This window comes from Macrobrachium rosenbergii, chromosome 8 (genome assembly GCF_040412425.1).
Source record: "Macrobrachium rosenbergii isolate ZJJX-2024 chromosome 8, ASM4041242v1, whole genome shotgun sequence".
In the NCBI taxonomy this organism is placed as follows: domain Eukaryota; kingdom Metazoa; phylum Arthropoda; class Malacostraca; order Decapoda; family Palaemonidae; genus Macrobrachium; species Macrobrachium rosenbergii.
In genome coordinates, this window is record NC_089748.1 from 8229056 (window position 1) to 8251559 (window position 22504).

At 43.2% G+C, this 22504-nt stretch overlaps 1 protein-coding gene across 10 annotated transcripts in view; it reads left to right on the forward strand.

Annotated features, from left to right (window-relative positions):
- The window catches only part of Ugalt (UDP-galactose transporter), a 430948-nt gene that overhangs the window by 213847 nt on the left and 194597 nt on the right, over positions 1-22504 (forward strand). For 7 of the 10 annotated variants that reach the window (XR_010853662.1, XM_067107245.1, XM_067107247.1 and 4 more), the window contains one exon: positions 12543-12616. The exons of the other annotated variants lie outside the window; for them this stretch is intronic. Coding sequence is in view for 6 of the 7 variants with exons in the window: in XM_067107245.1 (XP_066963346.1) it covers positions 12543-12616 (74 nt within the window). In the remaining variant the exon portion in view is untranslated. The remainder of the gene's footprint in view (positions 1-12542; positions 12617-22504) is intronic. 10 annotated transcript variants of the gene reach the window in all.

The following is a 22504-nucleotide window of genomic DNA, read 5'->3' on the forward strand; positions in this document are numbered from 1 at the left end:
TCAGACAATATGATTTGGCAGTCAAAAAATTATCCCTTTTAAAGGCATCTGGAGCTCAAACTATGACAACCAACTTAGCAGTTACCTTCTTTAGGTCATTGTTTGAAAAAGGCCTTGCCCCGACCACTATTACTACAGCTAAATCAGCCTTAAAGAAGGTATTTTTGTACGGTTTTAATATTGACCTTACAGATTCATACTTCTCCTCCATCCCCAGAGCATGTGCCCGTTTGAGACCAGTAACTCGCCCTGCTTCCGTTACTTGGTTCCTCAACGATGTTTTGAAATTAGCCACTGACATTGATAATTCTCTATGCTCATACTTGGATCTGTTAAGAAAAACCTTGTTTCTGATTAGCTTAGCTTCAGGTGCCAGAATTTCAGAGCTATCGGCCCTCACTAGAGGTGATGATAATGTTAACTTCCTTCCATCTGGAGAAGTCCTCCTTTCCCCTGATCATACATTCTTAGCTAAGAATGAAGACCCTCAGGACAGGTGGTCCCCTTGGAAGGTGGTGCCTCTTCCTCAGGACCAGTCATTGTGTCCAGTATTTACCTTAATGTCTTACCTACAAAGAACTCCACAGTTTAAGTCGGGTCCTCTTTTCATCAGGGAAAAAGGAGCTACTCTCTCTTTGAATGCTATAAGACAACAAATTCTGTATTTTATTAAGCAAGCTAACCCGGATTCAGTTCCAAAGGTTTATGATATCCGAGCAGTAGCTACCTCCACTAATTATTTTATAATATGGATTTTGCCAAACTTTCCAAATATACAGGATGGAAATCACCTCTAGTGTTTAAACGCCATTATTTAAAATCACTCAAGCTCTAAAATTTTCTACAGTGGCTGTGGGAAGTGTCATCTCCCACCTTAATTATCCTTATCCCTTTCCTTTCCCCGCCCGCCTGCCTCATTTATTTCACTGCCTGCCTTCTGGATCGTTCATGCCTCGCTGCCTTGCTCCTCATACTCAATATTGGTTTATCTGATTATTGCCTGTCTTGTGTTTTGGATTTTGATATGCTGCGGATTTAGATTTAGTCAGAGGTACTGAAGCGGTTTTTATTTTGCTTCATGTACCTCATATATTTTTGTCTGTCATTTATATCTCTTTGCTTTTAGGTTTAAGCTTGTAATTAGTGGTTATTCTATTGATTTGTAGGGGCCTCTTATTTTTCCCTATTGTGCTACATATTTGTATATCTGTATATCTACCCTGTTCCTAGGTTAAGTTTGCTTTTTCATGATAATCTTTGTTGTGAGGTGTTATGTGCCACCAGTATTTACTTATAGTTAACCCGATTTTCACTGTTGAGATATTTTTATTAAATCTATTTTTCCATAGTGTGTGTCTCTTTCCATTACCTTTTGTATTTTGTTGCAGCTTTGCAGTCTTGGCATGATTCTCTGATACTATTTCACCGGGTGACACGGGGCCGAACTCAGAAAAGGGATTTTGACAAAGGAAAAATCTATTTTTGAGGGAGGCCCCGTGTCACCCGGTGACCCCCCCCCTAGATTGTTTTGAGGTACAGGTTCGCCCCCCCCTACTGGCTCATGCCAAGCCTGGGGATGGTGCTAGGCTGGAATGAGTTCAGATGGCGCTGGAGTCGCCGCGTGGCGGGCTGGGGAGCGTGGGCGCTGGTACGGCCCCTCACTTTTCTCGGGGATATTGACATAGGGATGTCTATCGAGTGTGGCTCTGTGGTTGTGATTCCTTCACTCACCCTTGGTTATACCGACATCTTCATCGAAGGTGCTCGATCTGGGGGTAGTAACTCCAGCATTCCTGTAAGCTTTTTTCTCTGGTATATTTAGCAATATTTATACCTAGAAATTCGTGTAAGAATGGAATTTCACCGGGTGACACGGGGCCTCCCTCAGAAATAGATTTTTCCTTTGTTAAAATCCCTTTTTCAGCAACTTTGGAGAGCACAGGGAGAATGGAGATTGGTCTGTAGTTACTGCAGTCTGCAGATATGTCACTCTTTGGAACAGGCACTATATTGCTAAACTGGCACTCATCCGCAGATATACTGCATTAGAGTTCCCAGCCTTTTTGCATGAAAGGGTTACATTAACATTCCAAATTTAGATAAGGGCATCATATTACAATTATCCATACTATCGAAGACAGTTTACTTTTTTAATATATTTACTTTAGCTATAGAGATTGGGCCAGTTATTACTAATTAGGTAATACTGGTATAAAGAAAAGGTATTTGATGAATACTAGTTGATTTTTTACTGACATATCTGCAGTCTGCAGATATGTCACTCTTTGGAACAGGCACTATATTGCTAAACTGGCACTCATCTGCAGATATGCTGCATCAAAGGTCCCAACCTTTTTGCATGAAAGGGCTACATTAACATTCCAAATTTAGATAAGGGCATCATATTACAATTATCCATACTATCGAAGACAGTTTACTTTTTTAATATACAGTATTTACTTTAGCTATAGAGATTGGGCCAGTTATTGCTAATTAGGTAATACTGCTATAAAGAAAAGGTATTTGATGAATACTAGTTGATTTTTTACTGTATACAGACATACAAGATAGGGACAATCCTGTTTAGCTCAGCTATAATGAGATATTTGATGCTTAATCTTATTTGCAGGCTTTAGCAATATCAGTTTCAATAGTTGTACCAGAAAGCGTAGAAATTTGGTGAAGATGCTCATCAGTAAGCCTTGATCTAAGTTTCGATTTTACTCATTTCATGTTTTGGTCACAGATATGCATACTAGCAAAAACTGAAAACATACCTGCAACAAACCTTTTCAAATCCAAATAATCTTCAGGTAGACAGATAAATTTCCAAAAGGCTTATTCCCTATAAACTTGGTTTTTATATAAGTAACTTACCCAGTAATTACATAGCTAATAGTTTCTTAACTTACCCAGTAATTACATAGCTAATAGTGCTAATAGTTTCTTTTAAACGGCAGCTCAAAATTTTGAAATTGTGGGTCACATTAGTTTGTTTTGGTTATGGCGACGTGCATCGCCCACTTTCGGATGTAAGAAGAGGTACAACATAGCAAAGAGCTTCAATTTGTTTCTGCCAGCTGTGGTTGAAGGACTGTGGTTGGCAGCAGCTTGAATTTTGAAATTTATACTTTACTGGCTGTTTGTTCTATCTGTGATTGGTGAAGTATTTATTTTCATAGCCTTTCGGCACAATTTAGATAGTGTTAGGCGAGTTTTGATCATTGGTTTACAACTTTTTGCCCATTTTTTGGACTTGTCTGAGAATTTTCCAGGATGTCTGACACTAGTAGTTCTAGTATTAGGTATTGTAGCAAAGGCTGCAATACTAGACTGACTAAAGAATCCTACGACACTCACACTGTTTGTGTTCAATGTAGGGGACAAACTTGTTCAGTGGATTTACGATGTGAGGAATGTAGCAACGGGGATTTAAAGAAGTGGAAGACTTTAGATTCACATCTTAAGAAACTAGCTAGAGATAGGAAGAGGAAAGCTATTGCTAGGGAATCTAGTAGAGCTTTAGCTAGTCAGGATTCATCCACTAAGTCGGATGCAATTGCACCTGTAATTTCTTCTGATCCTGTTCCAACTCCTCCACCTGTGCAATCCTCTCCTTTACCCGGCTCTCACGTTTCTGATCCCAGCACCATCGTCAGTCTGGAGTCGAAAATCGACACTCGATTTGAGTTAATTGTGCAGTCGATCGCAAAATGAACATCATCTGTGAAAGTGTTAATGGATAATGGCGCCCAGTGCAAGTGCAGTGGTAGTGGAGGAGGTGGCTGTTCAGCCCGCCAATTCTCCTATGCCAAGGTCCCTGACATACTCCCCAGCACCTGGGAGGAGTCAAACTGGTAGCCTAAGGGAGGTTGGTGGGGTCTGCCCCTGAGCAGTTGCCCCTTCGGTTCAGTCTGTTGATGAATCCCAGACTGCAACCAAAGGCCATTGGAAAGGCCTTCAAGTGAGTGCTCACTGTATGTCCTCCAGCTCCGAAGATTTCAGTCCCAGGCGCTCACGGCGCTATGCGGACAAATCATGCCCGCTGAAAAGGCGTGCAGTGGATTTCAAGGTTTCTTCGGCTGTTCCTTGTAAGAAGGGCAACGATTCAGCGTGCCCCTCTTGCAGTCACTGGGATAGCCCAGAGCAATTCTCTTTTGCTACTTCAGACGACAGTTGTAAATTGGCGCCGAAGTGCCTTGTGGTACGTAGACGTTCTTCGTTGAATAAGGGAACCCCTTCATCAGAAGTTGTGCACCCAGCACCTTTATCTGTACAATCAGCGCCCAAATGGCCAGCAACTAGTGTCGAAATGCCCAAGCTCCCATTTGCAGATGAACGCCCACTGGCGCCCCTTCGCCATTAGGTTTCGTCATTGGCTCCCGTCTTTACGGCGCTCCCCAAGTGCCCGTTGGCGCCCGCTCCTCCACTGCTCCCTTTTTGTGTTGTCTCAGGCATTGTTCCTCCTTCAGTTGACCCAATTCAGAGCATACTAGATAATATTCCAAGTTTGCTTCAGGAGACTCCTCCTACAGCTCAGCTCAGATGACAGCAGACTTATTGCTTTCTCCTGTTTCTTCTGAAGAAGAGGTCGTTCCAGATCAAGATGCTCCTTCGTCGGCATACTGTGCGTTGTTGAGGTTCCTGCTAGTGACTTTCCCAAGCTTCTTTTCGCCAGCTACTCCCTCCTCTCTTGCTTTGACTTTCTTTATGGAAGCCCCCTCAGTTGGTTCTTTGAGGTTACCGAAATTGGTTTTCTCCTCTTCAGCGAAGAAGGCATTGAACAAAGTAGAAGGGTGGTTCTCTGAGAAGAGGGAGCAAGTTGTCTAGGTCGAGTTATAGGTTTTACGCAACGGGAGAAGCAACTTCCCTGGGAATCTCTGCCTCCTCTCAGGGGGACTTCTCTGGCCTTATTGACTCAGCTAGATCACCTTTCTCCTCAGGCAAAATTATGTTTTCAACTTTGGAACTAGTGAACCTTCTCAAGAATATTTTTAAGGTTTTTGAAGTGATGGGCTTCCTAGACTGGGCTGTGGGCGCACTAGCACGCAAGATTGGAGACTGCTCCTTGTTGCTTCAAGACATTTCTACGGACCTCTTAGGAGTACTGTCCAGTATTTGCGATAGTACGCAGGAGTTAGCTGGTCTTTACGCCATGAGTGTGCTTAAGAAAGGAGAGCTTTGGTGTTCTATTACTTTGAAAGGCATCACTCCGTCTCAGAGATCGGCCCTCCTCCTCTACCCCTTGGAACTCAGGACCTGCTCTCCCAATCTGCAAGACGCCCCAAGATTCTTCGGCTCTTCCTCCCAGATCTTAGTCTCTGCTGCAGCCTACTCCCTTTCATAGCTCCCATTCTAGAACATATACTAGAACAAGAGCATATACCCATTTCCCACAGCGTTCCATCAAGAAGTCTTCCTCCAAGTCTTCCACCAAGAAATGAAGTTATAGTCCTCCGTACTCAGGTAGGAGTGTGGCTCCTCCGCTTTTGGGAATGGTGGGAACAAGAGGGAGCGGAACCCTGGATGGTGTCCTGTCCTGAAGGAGGGCTAAGCCATCCCCTTTGTGAACAAACCTCCTCTAGTCCACAAGCCTGTCGAATTGACGGCTTACTCTCCAGGCTCAGAGATCTGTTGCTGTCTTGCTAGAGGTTGAGTCTCTTGTTCAGAAAGAGGCTATAGAGGGAGCAGAGGACATTAATTCTCTGGGATTCTACAACCGTCTCTTTGTAGTACCCAAGTCATCGGGGGACTGGAGACCCGTTTTGAACGTAAGCGCTCTAAATGTCTTTGTCAAAAAGACAACATTCAAGATGGAAACAAACCAGTCAGTCTTTGCATCCATTTGCCAGGGAGAATGGATGGTGTCCATCGACATGCAGGACTTGTACTTTCATATCTCAGGTTTGTGTTTCAGGGCAAGGTGTTCCAATTTTGGACTCTGTGCTTCGGTCTCTTGACGGCTCCGCAAGTGTTCACCAGGGTATTTTCTCCCCTAGCAAAATGGCTTCATTTGATGGGGATAAAGATCTTCCTATACCTAGACGACTGGTTACTACGTTCCCGCTCGAAAGCTCAGTGTACGGAGGACATTCACACAACTCTTCTCTTGGCCCAGGAATTGAGTCTACTCATCAGTCGAGACAAGTCTCTCCTGATGCCTTCTCAGGAGAGTCCTTGTTTAGGAATGACGATCAACTCTTGGGATTTTCGGGTTTTCCCAGTCCCGAAGAGAATAGACAAGTGTCTCCAGACAGTAAAAGAATTTCTGGAACTAAACTTTTGCTCAGCCAATCAATGGATGAGTCTTCTAGGTACCCTCTTGTCTATGGAGGAATTCGTCACCCTGGGAAGACTTCACCTGATACCTCTGCAATTCTTCCTCAGAGCCTGCTGGAACAGGAAAAAGTTTCTGGACTCATTTGTGTTCCCAATAACGGTGGAAATCAAGGAGGATCTTCGTTGGTGGAGTTTGAGGAAGAGGCTATCAGAAGGGAAATCTCTTCTACCTTCGAACCCCAGCCTAGTGTTCTTTTCAGATGCATCAAACCTAGGTTGAGGAGCTCTTTTGGGGTTAAAAGAAGTGTCAGGTACCTGGTCTCAAGAACAGCAAAACTGGCACATCAACGTAAAGGAGTTACAGGCGATATTTCTGGGCCTACATTGCTTCGCTTCAGAAGTTGGCGGGAAGACAGTACAGTGCATTCAGACAGCACGACGGCACTGGCATACATCAAGAAACGGGGGAACTCACTCTTTCTCCCTGTACAAAGCGGCAAGGGGTCTTCTTCTTTGGTTACACCAGAACAACACTCAAGTGACAACGCGGTTTATCCAGGGGAAACTCAACGTTCTGGCAGACGAATTGAGCTGTCAGAAACAGATCCTTCCCACGTAATGGACATTAGACCCGTTAGTTTGTCTGGATCTGTGGAAGCTCTTGGGGAAACCCATGATAGATTTGTTTGCATCCTCCAGGAATCACTGACTTCCTCTCTTTGCTCACCAGTACCAGATCCTTTTGCATGGGCGACTGATGCAATGTTGCAGGACTGGTCAGGCAAAGATCTGTATGCCTTTCCCCCCATTCAGTTTAGTGAGACAAGTCATCAACAAATTCCAGTCTCATCAAAACCTGTCCATGATTTTGATAGCCACCTTTTGGCCAGCAAAGGAGTGGTTCCCGGATCTGCTGGAACTTCTTACAGACTTCCTGAGACTGCTGCCACAGAAGCAACAACTTCTCAGGCAACCTCACTTCCGACAGTTCCACCAAAACCTGTCTTCTGTGGCCCTAACAGGATTTAAACTGTCAGGTGACTGCTCTGAAAGAAGGGCTTTTCAAGAGCGGCTGCAGACGCAATTGCGAGTGCAGAAGACAGTCTTCAGATAATGTCTACGAGGCAAAGTGGTTCATCTTCAGGTCTTGGTGCAGACGAAATAACGTGTCCTCTTCTAATACCTCTGTAGCAAAAATAGCGGACTTTCTTTTTTGTTTACACTCCACTAAAGGACTTTCCACCTCTACCATTAAATGCTACAGAGCTCAGTTTTCCGCCATAAAGGAATGGACTTATCGTCTAACCAGGATTTGTCCGACCTTAATAAGTCTTTTGATACCGCAAAGCTTAAGGAAAAACCTTTGCTGTCGTGGAATCTAGACATGGTACTTAAGTGGCTGGCCAGTTCATGTTTTGAGCTCATGCAATCTATCTCCTTAACCCTTAAACACCGACTGGACGCATTTTACATTGACAAAAATTGTCTGTTGGGTGCCAAGTGGACGTAAAATATGTTGACTACAAAAAGTTTTTTTAAATATTCGCAGAAAAATACTTATAGGCCTCGTTTGCAAAAAATTTTAAATTGCGCCTTGAGGGATGCTGGGAGTTCACGGATCATACTGTTGTTTTGTTTACAAGCGTGACCCAGCAGCGCATGCGTGAATTTCTTTCTTATCCCAAAAGAAAGCATCAGCTAACTCTGCTTAAAATCTCAGAAATTATTTACAGTAGTCACTGTCGTAATTTTTGCACAGTTTTCTATTAGCCTTTACATAAAGTTTTATATATGAAAATGTGCGCAATTTCATGTAGAATACAACAAAAAATAACTCATGGTTGTAGCTTTTATCAATTTTGACATATTTTCATATAAATAACGATGTGCCAAAATTTCAAACTTTGGTCAAAATTTGAACTTTTGGTCAACTTTGAAAAATGGTCGAAAAATGCCATTGTAAGCTAAACCTCTTACATTCTAGTATTATGCAATCATTTACCTTCATTTTGCAACAAACGAGAAGTCTCTAGCACAATATTTCGATTTATGGTGAATTTTTGAAAAAAAATTTTTCCTTATGTCCACCCTAACTGCTGAAAATCTCAGAAATTCTTTAGTCACTTTGTCGCAATTTTTGCACAGTTTTCTATTAGGCGTTACATCAAGTTTTATATATGAAAATGTGCGCAATTTCATGTAGAGTACACCAAAAAATAACTCATGGTTGTAGCTTTTATCAATTTTGACATATTTTCATATAAATAACGAGTGCCAAAATTTCAACTTATGGTCAACTTTGACTCGACCGAAATGGTCGAAAAATGTAATTGTAAGCTAAAACTCTTACATTCTAGTAACATTCAATCATTTACCTTCATTTTGCAACAAACAAGAAGTCTCTAGCACAATATTTCGATGTATGGTGAATTTTTGAAAAAATTCTGAAAATCTCAGAATTTCTTTAGTCACCTTGTCTTAATTTTCGCACCATTTTCTATTAGGCGTTACATAAAGTGTTATACATGAAAATGTGCGCAATTTCATGTAGAATATAACAAAAAATAACTCATGGTTGTAGTTTTTATTGGTTATGAAATATTTTCATATAAATCACGATAAGTGCCAAAATTTAAACCTACGGTCAACTTTGACTCAACCGAAATGGTCGAAAAATGCCATTGTAAGCTAAACCTCTTACATTCTAGTAACATTCAATTATTTACCTTCATTTTGCAACAAACGAGAAGTCTCTAGCACAATATTTCGACTTATGGTGAATTTTTGAAAAAAACTTTTTCCTTACCTCCGCATGCTGAAAATCTTAGAATTTCTTTAATCACCTTGTCGTAATTTTCGCACTATTTTCTGTTAGGCGTTACATAAAGTGTTATACATGAAAATGTGTGCAATTTCATGTAGAATACAACAAAAAATAACTCATGGATGTAGCTTTTATAAGTTTTGAAATATTTTCATAGAAATCACGGTAAATAGAAAAATTTCGACCTTCGGTCAATTTTAACTCGACCGAAATGGCCGAAAACTGCAATTGTAAGCTAAAACACTTACAGTCTAGTAATATTCAATCAATTACCTTCATTTTGCAACAAACGGGAAGTCTCTAGCACAATATTTTGATTTATGGTGAATTTTTTAAAAAAACATTTTTTTACATCTGCCCGTTACGAATTCATGCATCATTTTGTGATAATATTTTCTCTGTGTTGCTTTCATCGTTTTACAATTTGTTATATACCAAAATCATTGCAAATTAGGGTACAATACAACAAAAAAAAATAACTCATTAGCTTTAACTGTTTTGCTCACAGTGCGATTTGTATACAATTATATATGAACATTTTTTTTTCGCTGTCATATATTCCAATATTTATATATGATAAAAATGATATTTTTTTTTCATTTCTGATGGTTGCATACTAAACCTCAGGCAATGAGAAAAAAAGGAGCCAAAAATGAACTCTTAATCTTAAAAACTAAGCGTGCTGTGATTTTTTGAAAAAAACTTTTTTTCAGCTTCAGCGCTAACTCCCGAACACCGCCGGCATACGGCAGACACTTTTGTAAATAGAGGCTCAGCGTGTAAGGGTTAAGGGATCTTACCAGAAAAACTTTTTTTGGTCGCCTTGGCCATTGCCAAAAGATCTAGTGAAATCCATGCTTTGGACAGAAACATTGGATTTTCTCAGGGGAATGCAGTTTGCTTCTTTTCCTTAGACTTTTTAGCTAAGAACTAATCACCATCGAATCCATGTCCTCGTTCTTTTATGATCACGAGCTTGTCCGAGATAGTAGGCCCGTCTGAAGAAGAAAGAACTCTCTGTCCAGTAAGAGCCCTTAAGTTTTATTTTCACAGAACGAAGAACATTCGTGGTACTTCAAGGAACCTTTGGTGTTCTGTGAAATATCCCTCTCGTCTCTTGTCTAAGAATCCCCTGGCATTCTTTCTCAGGAACTTGATTTCAGAAGCACATTCCATGGTGAGCGAAGACTCTCTCTCCTCTTGCAAGGTAAAAGCCCATGAGATAAGAGGTGTCGCTATGTCTTTGGCATTTAAGCACAATTTATCCCTCACGTCGATTGTGCAAGCGAATATTATTCCACTTAAGGATAATAATTTTTTATTAAATATAACCGAAATGGGTCATACTGCCTACTCAACAATTTTTTGTCATCTGGATATCACTGTTAATTTTTTTTAACTGTGTCACAGGCAAAATTCTCCAGAATAGAAAGTGAAACAGTCGTTGATAGGAAGTCAGCAACTGAAGCAGAATCACTCTTGTACACAGGTAGAATTGAAGCATCAGTGTATACATTATTTAGTGTTTATAAAGTATATTTTTCTTATTTAAAAACATGTAACAGAAAAAATGGTGTGGTTTTTGGGTGCTGGAATGGATTAATATTATTTCCATTAATTTTATTGGGGAAATTTGATTTCATCTACGAGCAAATTGAGCTTAGAGCTTGGTTACTGAATTAATTAAACTCGTATATCAGTGGTAATATCACAAAGGTATTTAATTGTAGTAGACTGTCATCTTATAGGGCTTTTAGGCACAGGCAAAAGGGTCCCCTTATGCTGCTTCTGTTTCTTTCTGGCTGAATTGAAGTGGTTTTCTGCATAAGACTGCTCTTCAGTGCACCCGTATTAGAGCCTTCCTCCCAGAATGGAATTCAGTTTCTGCAGCAGTAAGATCCAGATAGGATTCTAGATCAGGTAAGAATGTTTTGGGTTTCATGCAAGAAGCCTTCAGTTCAATTAACTGAGCAGATTTTGTCTATCTGCACTACCCACCATCTTCTTCTCAATGTGGGAATCAACTGTCTGTAACAGTAGGTAAGATTCAACCCAAATAGTAATGTAAATTGTCTTAAAATTTATTATATGGATACTTACCTACTGTTAAAGTAGATCCAACCCAGCCTCCCCACAACTAATTGGTCTATCAAGGAGAATTCTGACATGAGCTAAAACATTTGAAACACACCTGGTGGAGAACAGGTGTACTACATAATCATCCAGGCAGCCATTCGATCTTTTCTTTGTTTGAAAACCAACTCGCCTGATGGTGTGGAGATATAAGCTAACTTTAACAGTAGGTAAATATCCAAATAATACATTTTATTTTAAAAATTTTTATAATTTTATGATGTGTACAAGATATACTGTTCTTTATGTAGCAAAGACATAGGACCTTACAAAGAAATGGAAATTTTAAAGAATTGTGACCCTAAATTGCTAAGTTTCATTACTGAAGTTCATTTGAAATTCTCTGTTACAAATGGGAAATTTTCTGAGAGATTTGGTGTTCAGCAGATAGAAAAGAGACAGATCTCAAAGATTGGAGTGTTTTGGATATGGGGTGAAGAGGAGGAGGAGGAGGAACAGTTACTGCAGTTTGAAAACTAGTGTGTGAAAGTTGCAGAACAAAGTTCACCAAGATTGTCCAGAAAGTCATGGAGCAAGGGCATAGATGAAGACCTTGATCAACTGGGAGTTCACTCAGAAAGTTCATTTGATAGAGGAGAGTAGCAAGAATACATCATGCCTCTAACCCTATAAAAGGAATATTTGATACTGTGTAAGGATGTTGATATTGTAGGGAAAATATCTTGTCAGTCTCCCTAGGAAACCTTGATTTGCAATGTTTAAGGCATATGGGAACTTATACCTAAAATACTTGTATTTTATATAATTTGATTATGTAATACATTAATAATTGTCTTCCAGTTGTTATCTATTCATCTTGTTTGTAACTTAAATATGGTGGGGGATATTTTTTCATGTACATTTGCATCAGTAGGAAGCATCATGTGCTAGGAGATTTACTGAAACTGCCCTATTTTGAGCATCATCTCTTTCAATATACGTTGTATTGAATTTGCACCCACCTTGCTGCAGAGCTATCAAGAAGTTGGGAAATTTGCATGATTGGCTGTCAGGTCCTAAGGTGTCTTAGGCATCTTTTTGTATCTGCATAGGGGAAAATCCTGGCAGATCAGTCTCTTGTTCAAATGTTCATTTTAAGTGTGTATATGACATCACTCTGGAATTTTTATGCTTTATTGCTCTGTAAGGAAAAATATTTTCAAAATTGCCTTTTCTCTCAAATGAAATCTTGAACACTTAACAGGTGTGCCAGATAGTATTGCAAGTGGAGCTTTAAAATGTAAAAGTATGTTCAGTAATATTTATATATTATGTATCGTTTTCACAATTTTTTTTTCCTTTACAGCTGTGGTTATGGCTGAATTTGTCAAACTTCTTGCTTCACTGTTTTTAGTGTTTAAAGATGAAGGTTCTCTGCAAGTAAGTAACCTTTTAGATGAAGTATTTCAGAACGGAAATGGAAATGAAAATATGTGAAGTTGATTCAAATGCCTTTATATGTTATACACTGAAGTTTATTTTAGTATAGATGCTTTACAAAATGAAGGTACGGTATTAGAAAACTTGATCAGTTTTGGCATTGCTCAAGCATCTCAGGAAAAAAACAGATGAATAAGTTTTTCTAGATGGAAGTAAGTTTTTCTTTCAGACTTGTCCAAAAACTGCTTATCCTTATCAGTATGGTTTGCAGAGTATTTTTGTCCAGAGCACTTTCTGATAGTAAATTGCTGTCTGTGATGGTGTATTTGAAACCCCCCCCCCCCCATCTTCAATTTTGGATGGTGCCATATCCTTTGTCCTGGGGTCTCCCATTGTCTTGGAGGGTCCTTACTTCAGGGTACACCTAAGCACGCTGTTTTGCTTGTTTCTTCTTCCTCTTGATTTTCAAACAGTTTGTAGGGAAGGCTTTATCTTTGCCCATGGCTTCATTTTCAAAACCACCACTACTGTCCTTTCTTCGGTGTCTGGCAAATCTGGAGATGTATTTGTCCTTGCTGTGTGTACTGGCTCCTCGCAGTTGACCAGTATCATTCTTAGGGTAATTTTGCCTTTTCCTGGGCATACACTTTTCAGTGTTGATTTTACATATTTATATATACTGTAAACCCCCCGTATTCACGGTCTCAATATTCGCGGACTCACCTATTCATGGATTTCTCTACAGAACATATATACACATTATTTGCGGAAAATTTGCCCATTCGCGGTATTTTTCATAGAGAAATATTCCCTAATTACTGTATTTCTGAGTCCAGCCCCGTGTCAGCCGGTGAAATTCCATTCATGCACGAATTTCTAGGTATAAATTACTAGATATACCAGAGAAAAAAGAGCTTTCAGGAATGCTGGGGTTACTACCCCCAGATCGAGCGTCTTCTCCAAGGAAGACGTCGGTATAACCAAGGGTGAGTGAAAGGATCACAACCACGGAGCTACACTCGAAAGATATCCCTACGTTAAAACCCCCGGCAGAGAGCGGTGAGCCGTTACAGCTCCCACACACCGACGCCCGCCAGGCCGGCGACACCAGCGCCACCTACTTCATTCCATTTTCTAGCACGTGACTTGTTCCCAGCAAGAATTTTGTGCTCGTGCCTTTTTGGGATTTATTCAACTGTTTCGACATGTCTTCAAGCAGTTTTACCATCTCCAAGTTAAGTACCATCTTATTGTGGGTTTTTTTTCGATAAGTTTGGCTGAAATTGTCTCCTTTTTCACAATTATGAGATCTTTGTTATGACGCCACGGCGTCCCCTACCAGCCATGTCGACCGCGAGGCGACCCCCTCAGTTTTTTCTGTCGGGGTTGTCTCCTTGTCGTTATATTCTTATCTGTTCCCCCGGTTCTCCTCCTGGCGGGTTTCCTGCGGTGGCCCCTTTTTGGAGTTTTATTAGATTCTCGATAGACCTATACGAGTCCCTATTAGGTTCCCGTCATGCCCCGCTTAGGTCTCCCCCCAGGTTGAGTTCCTAGTTGGTATTAACTTAATATTAAGATTAATATTAAGATTATATTTTTATTATTATTCTTGGCGTTGGTGCTCTTATATATTATTATTTTGTTACCGCTTCGAGGTAGCGGCAACCTTAGGTCTAGCCGCTTCTCCGAGGTAGGCTACGCACCTCGCATGAGCACACTATTCTTAGAAATTATTCTTAGAATTATTCTTATGTTTATTGTGTGATGGTTTTTATGTAATGTGTGGGTATTTTTCCCTTGCCTATCACGTTAAGCTCGTATTGCTTCCTGCCCTCTCGCCCTTCATAGGTTAGGTGTGGAGTGGTCCATCGGGTCGAGGGAGTTTTGTTGCTGTTTCCTCTGTGGTCGTTTTGGGGGTGGCAGAGTGAGCCCCTTTGTTCTCCCCCTTCTTTTCGAAGGAGTAGAGTTCATTGGATGTGTCTCCTCTAGGCTAGTCGCCTTTTTTGCCCCCCTCTTTTCGGTCCCGGTTGGTTCTCGGCACAAAATTTCTCTCCCTGTTTTACCTTCCTCCACCCTTCCCGTACTCCTTCCGTTAGCCTAGGCTAGGCCTAGTCAGGAGTTGGGCGTTGAGTCCTTGGTCGCATCCCTTCCCTATGGAGTAGGCCGCCCTTCCAAGTTTTATTATATTCTTGGCGCGTGTGTTTGCAGTTGAGCGGGTGAATCATTTTCCCTTGTCTCCTGTTTTCACTCTCGTAGCCTACTCCTTCCCCTACCCCACCACCTCCCCTCCCCTACCAGCAGCTCTTGCTCTACTCGTGCAGATGACGCTAGATGGCGTTTTCTCCGAGATGGGGACTTCCTCTGGTGGAGAGATTCGCTCCCTCCCAGAACCAGCCCCCGGCAGCGCTGTGTTTGTTTCGATGTTTCGTTTACTCGCTCCGATTCGAGCGGTTTCGAACATTCTCTCCTGAATCTTATTTACTCTCCGTCGGGTTACTTGGTTGGGTTGTTGACACCTGCTCCGGCTTATGTTATGTACTTGGCCTATCATGACGAGCATCTCACCCACCTTGTTTCACTGGCGGGGAGGTCCGAGAGAGGGGGAGTGTACGAGATAGACGGATCCCTCCGGTCTCCGGAGTGGATTTCTCATTTTTACCATCACTCGTATATTATATTATTTGAATATTATATATATATATATGTTATCTAGCGGAGTGAGCATCTCACTCTGCCACTATATTTATTTCATATGTTTATTGAGTCCGGTGCTCCACCCTGGGGTTCCGCTGTCTTTTTTGCTGGCAGCCCTTGTGGTGGGTCCCTGTTGTCTCAAACCTTTCATTCCGCCGGAGTATTCCGGGGACTGGAAGTACCTTACCTCCCACTCTGTTTAATTTGGAGCTTGGTGGCCTAGTCCTTGACGAGGGGTTTTCTCTCCACCGGAGCATTCCGGTTGTAAGCTGAAATACCCTGGCCTTCCAGCTTTAGGTTACTTAGAGTGGTAGGTTCATGTACTTTTTACACTTACAGACTGTTCGTTGTGAGGAGCTGGGGTGCACCGCTTCGTTGCAGCAGCCCTATGGACACGTAGTGTGCCGGACCCACGCTGGTTGTGCGGTCCGGTTAGATGACCTGATTGTCTGGCACCCCGACGGCTGTGAGGTTTGCTTCACTTTGTGTGCGGGCATCCAGGACGAGTCGGTAAGATATAGTTTTTTCTCATTACGCTCCTCATATCGAAATAGTGTTTATATGGTTCTCGAACCATCTTTTCGTTCAACCCTAATTGTCTGTTCTCTTACAGGCGGACAAGTCCTCCAAGAAAACTTCTCTCGAGTCTCTCCGCGCTTGGGTGGCTGGGTTCGGGAGGAACGTTCCGTCGGGGAAGCCTTATGTCCTCGACGCCAAGTTGAGGGACCTGCTCTACCCCAGCGCCCAGGTGGGGGCTGCAGTGCCGGAAGAACTTGCCACCCCCATCATCCAGCAGATCCGGGATGCGACCCAGCCACCCCAAGAGGACATCCTGTACGCGGAGGTTTCGGAGGACGTCGCCGCGTTGGACTTGGACCTGGAGCCTATGAATACCGAACAGGACCAGGTGGTAAGTAGCGAGGTAAGTGAGGTTGCGGGGCGGGCCCCTTTTTGACTCCCAGCTTCATCTATCGCCTTTACAGGTTTTGTAAAGTCTTCCACCTTGGGTGACAGGGCTCCATCAGCTGTCCCCAAGCTGAAGTTGAAGACTTCATGGAAGGCGAAGGGCTTTAAGTCTCGTCTTCCAGGAAAGCCTTGCCTTTCCCCCCGTCGAAGGCTAAGGTCTCAGCACCTGTAGCCTCCGGGAGCAAACCTGGTTCCTCCGGCAAAGGCGCGAGTAAGAGGGCATCAAAACCAAGCCCTCCTCGCCAGCCTGCCTTTGATCCGGAGGCGTTTGCTAATCAACTTTTCGAGAGGTTCTCGGCGGAGGTTGAGTCAAAATTCACGCAGATTTCGGAAAAGCTTACCAGCCATGACAATATACTGGCGGGGATGGCTCGCCCTGGCGGAGCCGAACCACAGCATGCTATTCCGGACACGGCGGATCTCCCTCCCTTTGACGTCGGGAACCCTTGGCGTTTCGCCCTCCGTGCTATCCAACACGAGGTCACTTTAACTGTGGAAGGTCTTGGCACGAGACGGTTGGAAGAACTTGAGTTCTTTCCCGCCGATCTCTTGCCCCCTTACCCAGGCTTCGTTAGGCTGATGGAGGAAGCCTGGGTACGCTCAGACAAGGTTCCTAGAGAGACAGTGATCTTCCCTAGGGACCAAGCTCAGTCGGCTCTCCTGCGCACTCTGACGGAGTGGCAGGCAGATAATACCAAACTGACACCTTTCAAGGGCAACTATACAATGTTCGCCCTGGGTGACAGGTTGCCGACTCCTTGCCTGAACAAAGTCGCTCTGGCTACGGCCCGAGCGTGCTTTGACGGCAATCCTTTGCCTCAACTGAGGGAGACAGACTCCACATCCCTGGTATTCCCAGGGGGTGAGGAGTTCTGGGTTGACGCTCCGTCCACTTTTACTGTGGGAAAGCTGGACGCTTTCTGTGCGTCAACACAATTCAGCAAACAGCTTCCTAAGCTACCGGAAGCCCTGCTGAAGGCGGAGTTTGAGGCCCGGACTAAGCTAGCCCGGTCATTGAACTCCGTCTGCCTCACAGAAGCGACTGCCGTCTCCTGTGCAGACGAGCCCTTCTTCCAGGTCTTGACTAAATCCCTATTGGCAGGATTTCAGTCGGACCTGTTTGATTTCATGATGGCCAAGCTCGAATGTAGGAAATTCATCTTTGCCGATGCCACCATTCGTCATGAGCCTAACAAGCTCATGAAGAGCTCGATCTGGGGCCCTAACCTCTTCCCTGAAGAAGAGGTTACCAGTGTACTCAGGGAGGCTACAAGAGCTAACCAGAGTCTGCGCTCTCGCTGGGGCATCTCAGCCTATAAGCGGAAGACCCCAGAATCTGGCGGCCCCCAGACGAAAGGAGGCAAGCGGTTCAGGAGACACAAGAGACCCCATCATCAGGCGGTAGTTCAAGCCGTCCCGGTCTCGGCAGTGGCACAGCCCTCCACCTCGAAGGCCCATCCCCAACAATATGTGCTGGTTCAACCAGCCCATTCCCTTGCTGCACCTTCGTACGTTGCTTCGCCAGCATACAACCCAACCTATGAGGCCCGTGGATTCTTTCACGGCCTTAATAGGAGTGCAAGGGGGGGAAGAGGTCGGGCCCCTTACAGAGGCAAGTCCAACACCGCCCCAAGAGGTAAACCTGGACGTGGTAGAGGGAACAAACCCGCTCCCTCCCACTGAGAACAATCAGGTAGGTGGTCGCCTGTATTGGTTCAGAGACCAGTGGTCCTTCAGCCCTTGGGCACACAGCATTGTGTCCAAAGGTTTAGGATGGAGCTGGACCAAAGACCCTCCTCCTCTGATCAGGTTTTACAAACCACCCTCAAGAGTCCTACAGGACTACGTGGCGGAATTGCTCAACAAGCGAGCAATAAAGAAAGTAAGGCACCTAAAGTTTCAAGGCAGGTTATTCACTGTTCCCAAGAAAGACTCCGATCAGCAAAGAGTGATCCTGGATCTGTCGCGTCTAAATCTTTACATAAAATGCGACAAATTTCGCATGCTTACGGTAGCACAGGTACGGACTCTACTTTCGTGTGGAGCCGTCACCACCTCTATCGATCTTTCAGACGCTTATTATCACGTCCCGGTTGCGCGGAGCTTCTCTCCGTTCCTGGGTTTCAGACTCGGGAATCAAGCCTACTCCTTCAGGGTCATGCCTTTCGGGTCTAAATATTGCACCCAGGATATTTACAAAACTGGCGGACACGGTAGTTCAGCAACTCCGGTCCCGAGGATATCCCTAGCAGCGTTTAGATGATTGGATAATTTGGGCTCCAACAGTTCTAGAATGTCGGAAGGCCACGGCCACGGTCATCAACTTCCTGGAGTCGTTAGGTTTTCAGCTGAACAGAGAAAGTCCCTCCTGACTCCGGAGTCCCGGTTTCAGTGGCTGGGTCTCCAGTGGGATCTGTCCTCTCACACGTTATCCCTCCCACCTCCCAAGAGGAAGGAGATAGCATCTCTTACCAGGAAATTTCTGAAAAACAAATCAGCATCCCGCCAGACCCAAGAAAGAATCCTTGGGTCTCTTCAATTTGCCTCAGTGACAGACCTGCTCTTAAAAGCAAAATTAAAAGACATAAACAGAGTGTGGCGGAGTCGAGCCAATGTCAAGCTCAGAGACAAGGTCTCCTCTATTCCCAAATTTTAAAGACAAGACTGCGGCCTGGTGGACCACGTCAGGCCTGTCCAAGACAGTTCCACTTCAGTTTCCCCTCCGGCACTAGTAGTTCACACAGACGCCTCCTTTGCGGCTGGGGATATTCACCAAAACAAAAGTACAAGGAACGTGGTCCACAATGTTTCAGCAGTTCCATATAAACACCCTGGAAGCTATGGCGGTATTTCTAACCTTAAAGAAAATCCGCCCCAACCGGATTCATATCAGGCTGGTGTTGGACAGCGCAGTGGTAGTTCATTGCATCAACAGGGGCGGCTCCAAATCAGGTCGAGTGAACCAGGTTATGGTTGCTATTTTCTCCCTGGCGAACAAGCACAGCTGGCATCTGTCAGCCACCCACCTAGCGGGTGCGGAACGTGGTGGCGGATTCCCTGTCCAGAACTACTCCGTTGGAGACGGAGTGGTCTCTGGACGGGAATCATTCAAATGGATTTGCCGCGGGTTCCGGGTCTCCAAGTGGATCTGTTCGCGACGGAGAGCAACTTCAAGCTTCCCCTGTTATGTGGCTCCGAACCTGGACCCTCAGGCGTACGCCACGGACGCAATGACCATAGATTGGAACAATTGGGAGAAGATTTATCTGTTTCCCCCAATAAATTTGCTGTTGAAAGTACTTACACAAACTCAGGACATTCAAAGGTCAACCAGCCCTGGTAGCCCCCCTATTGGCCGAAGAGCAATTGGTTCCCTCTTCTTCAGGAACTGGGGTTGCGGAGTCTTCGGATTCCCAAGCCCAAACTGACCCAAACAGTACAAACCAAGACTGTGTCAGCTTCCTCAAGAATTCAGAATGCCCTAGTTTTATGGACTTTATAAAGTTCGCAGCTCAAAAGGAGCAAACATTGACCCGTTAACACTCTGTTTTTAGAATCAGACAAAAGAGATTCTACTCTCAGACAATATGACTCAGCAGTCAAAAATTGGCCTCCTTTTGAAGACATCTGAAGCCCAAACCATGACTACTAACCTAGCAGTTACCTTCTTTAGATCATTGTTTGAAAAAGGCCTTGCCCCGGCCACTATTACCACAGCTAAGTCAGCCCTGAAGAAGGTATTCTTATATGGTTTTAAAATTGACCTTACAGATTCTTACTTTTCATCTATTCCTAGAGCATGTGCTCGTCTGAGACCCATATCACGCCCACATTCTGTTACGTGGTTCCTCAATGATGTTCTTAAGTTAGCATCTGAGATTGACAACTCTCAATGCACTTATTTGGATCTGTTAAGGAAAACTTTATTTCTGATTAGCTTGGCTTCAGGTGCCAGAATCTCAGAGCTGTCGGCTCTCTCTAGAGGTGATGATTTTGTTAATTTCCTCCCGTCCGGAGAAGCCCTCCTTTCTCCTGATCCTAGATTTTTAGCTAAAAATGAGGACCCTCAAGACAGGTGGTCTCCTTGGAAGGTGGTGCCCCTTCCACAAGACCAGTCTTTATGTCCAGTTTATACCTTAAATCTTACCTTTTAAGAACTCCACAGTGTAAGTCGGGTCCTCTTTTTATCAGGGAAAAGGTGGAACTCTTTGTTAAATGCAATAAGACAACAAATTTTGTATTTCATTAAACAAGCTAACCCGGATTCAGTTCCTAAGGTTCATGATATTCGAGCAGTTTACTTCCACTAATTACTTTCATAATATGGATTTCTCAGAACTTACCAAATATACGGGTTGGAAATCACCTCTAGTGTTTAAACGCCATTATTTAAAATCACTCAAGCCCTGAAATTTTCTACAGTAGCTGTGGGGGGTGTCATTTCCCCACCTTAAATAGCCATCATCCTTTATCCTTCCCCCCCCCGCCCGCCTGCCTCATTTACTTCTCTGCTTGCCCTTCTGGTTGATCATGCCTCACTGCCTTGCTCCTCATATTGATATTTGACATGTTATATTATTGTCTTTGTTATGATTGGAAAACTGTAATTTGAGATTGTGGATTGTTTTCTTTACTGGGCTGTTTTTATTTTGCTCCATGTACCCCATATATATATATATATTTTTCCCCATGTTGTATTTGTCTCTCTATGTTTAGCTATAAGTTATATTTACTCTTTAGTCTAAGTATTTTTTTAATGTATTTTATGCCTTTATAGTCTTAAGTATTTTTATGTATTTCCCTGCCATGTTGTTTGCTATTCAACTTCTCTACTCCTAATTTTAAGGTTGTTTTACTGTATTTTCGAATTAATATTCATTTTTTCATGTGAGAGATATCCTTATTAAAACCATTTTCATAGCTTGTGTTTTTCTTTCAGGTTACCTTGTTTCCTTGTAGTTAGCAGTCTTGGCATGATTCTCTATCACTTTTTTTTTATTTCACCGGCTGACATGGGGCTGGACTCAGAAAAGGGATTTTGACAAAGGAAAATCTATTTCTGAGGAAGGCCCTGTCAGTCCTGCCCCATTTCACCCCGCCCTCACCCCCCTCCCAGAAGTGGCTTCTGCTCCCCCCTACTTGCACATGCCAAGCCTGGGGATGGTGCTAGCCTGGAATGAAGTAGGTGGCGCTGGTGTCGCCGGCCTGGCGGGCATCGGTGTGTGGGGGCTGTAACGGCTCACCGCTCTCTTCTGGGGGTTTTAACATGGGGATATCTTTCGAGTGAGACTCCGTGGTAGTGATCCTTTCACTCACCCTTAGTTATACCGACGTCTTCCTTGGAGAAGACGCTCGATCTGGGGGTAGTAACCCCAGCATTCCTGAAAGCTCTTTTTTCTCTGGTATATCTAGTAATTTATACCTAGAAATTCGTGCATGAATGGAATTTCACCGGGTGACACGGGGCCTTCCTCAGAAATAGATTTTTCCTTTGTCAAAATCCCTTTTTCATATAATTTTCATGATTAAATCCACTTTTTGTGATAAAACTATTAAAATACTCAGGTATAAACATTTTTAGATGGTTTTTTTGTATTTGAACTATCAAAATAGGCAGTTCTATGTGTTTTTAGAGAGGTTTTAAGTATTCACGGATTTTAGCTATTCGCGGATGGGTGTGGTACGCATCCCCTGCGAATACAGGGGGTTTACTGTATTATTGCCATTATTATTTTTGTTGGATTTGAAAATGTTCCTTTATGCTTATTTTACATGTTGTTGCTTCATTATGGCATTATTAAACTTAACCCAGGTCTATAGAATCAGTCATGGGAATGCCATATTTTATATAGTAGTGTCTGTGGATTTTATAAGGGTGAAAAGGATTTGGATGTTGCTGCTGTCAATTTTGATATCCTCTTTTTTCTGAAACCATCTGATTTGTAACAATTCAGAACTGTTGATTCCAAGGTTTAAGAAGCCCATTTTTTCCTATACAAATACAAGCCTGAAGTTCTTTACATATCCTGGACAGACCTGAATTCCTCTGGGAATCTTGAAAAGTATCTTTATGCTGATGCTCAGTGAGTCCCCAAAGGAGTTATACTCTCATGGGGTCATCCTTGGTACTATTCATGATTTCCTTGCGGAGTTTTGAAATTATTGCAAGTGGAATTTTCCTATCAGCGAAGCTTGCATGAACTGATTGAGCCAAGGTAGTCGTATCTC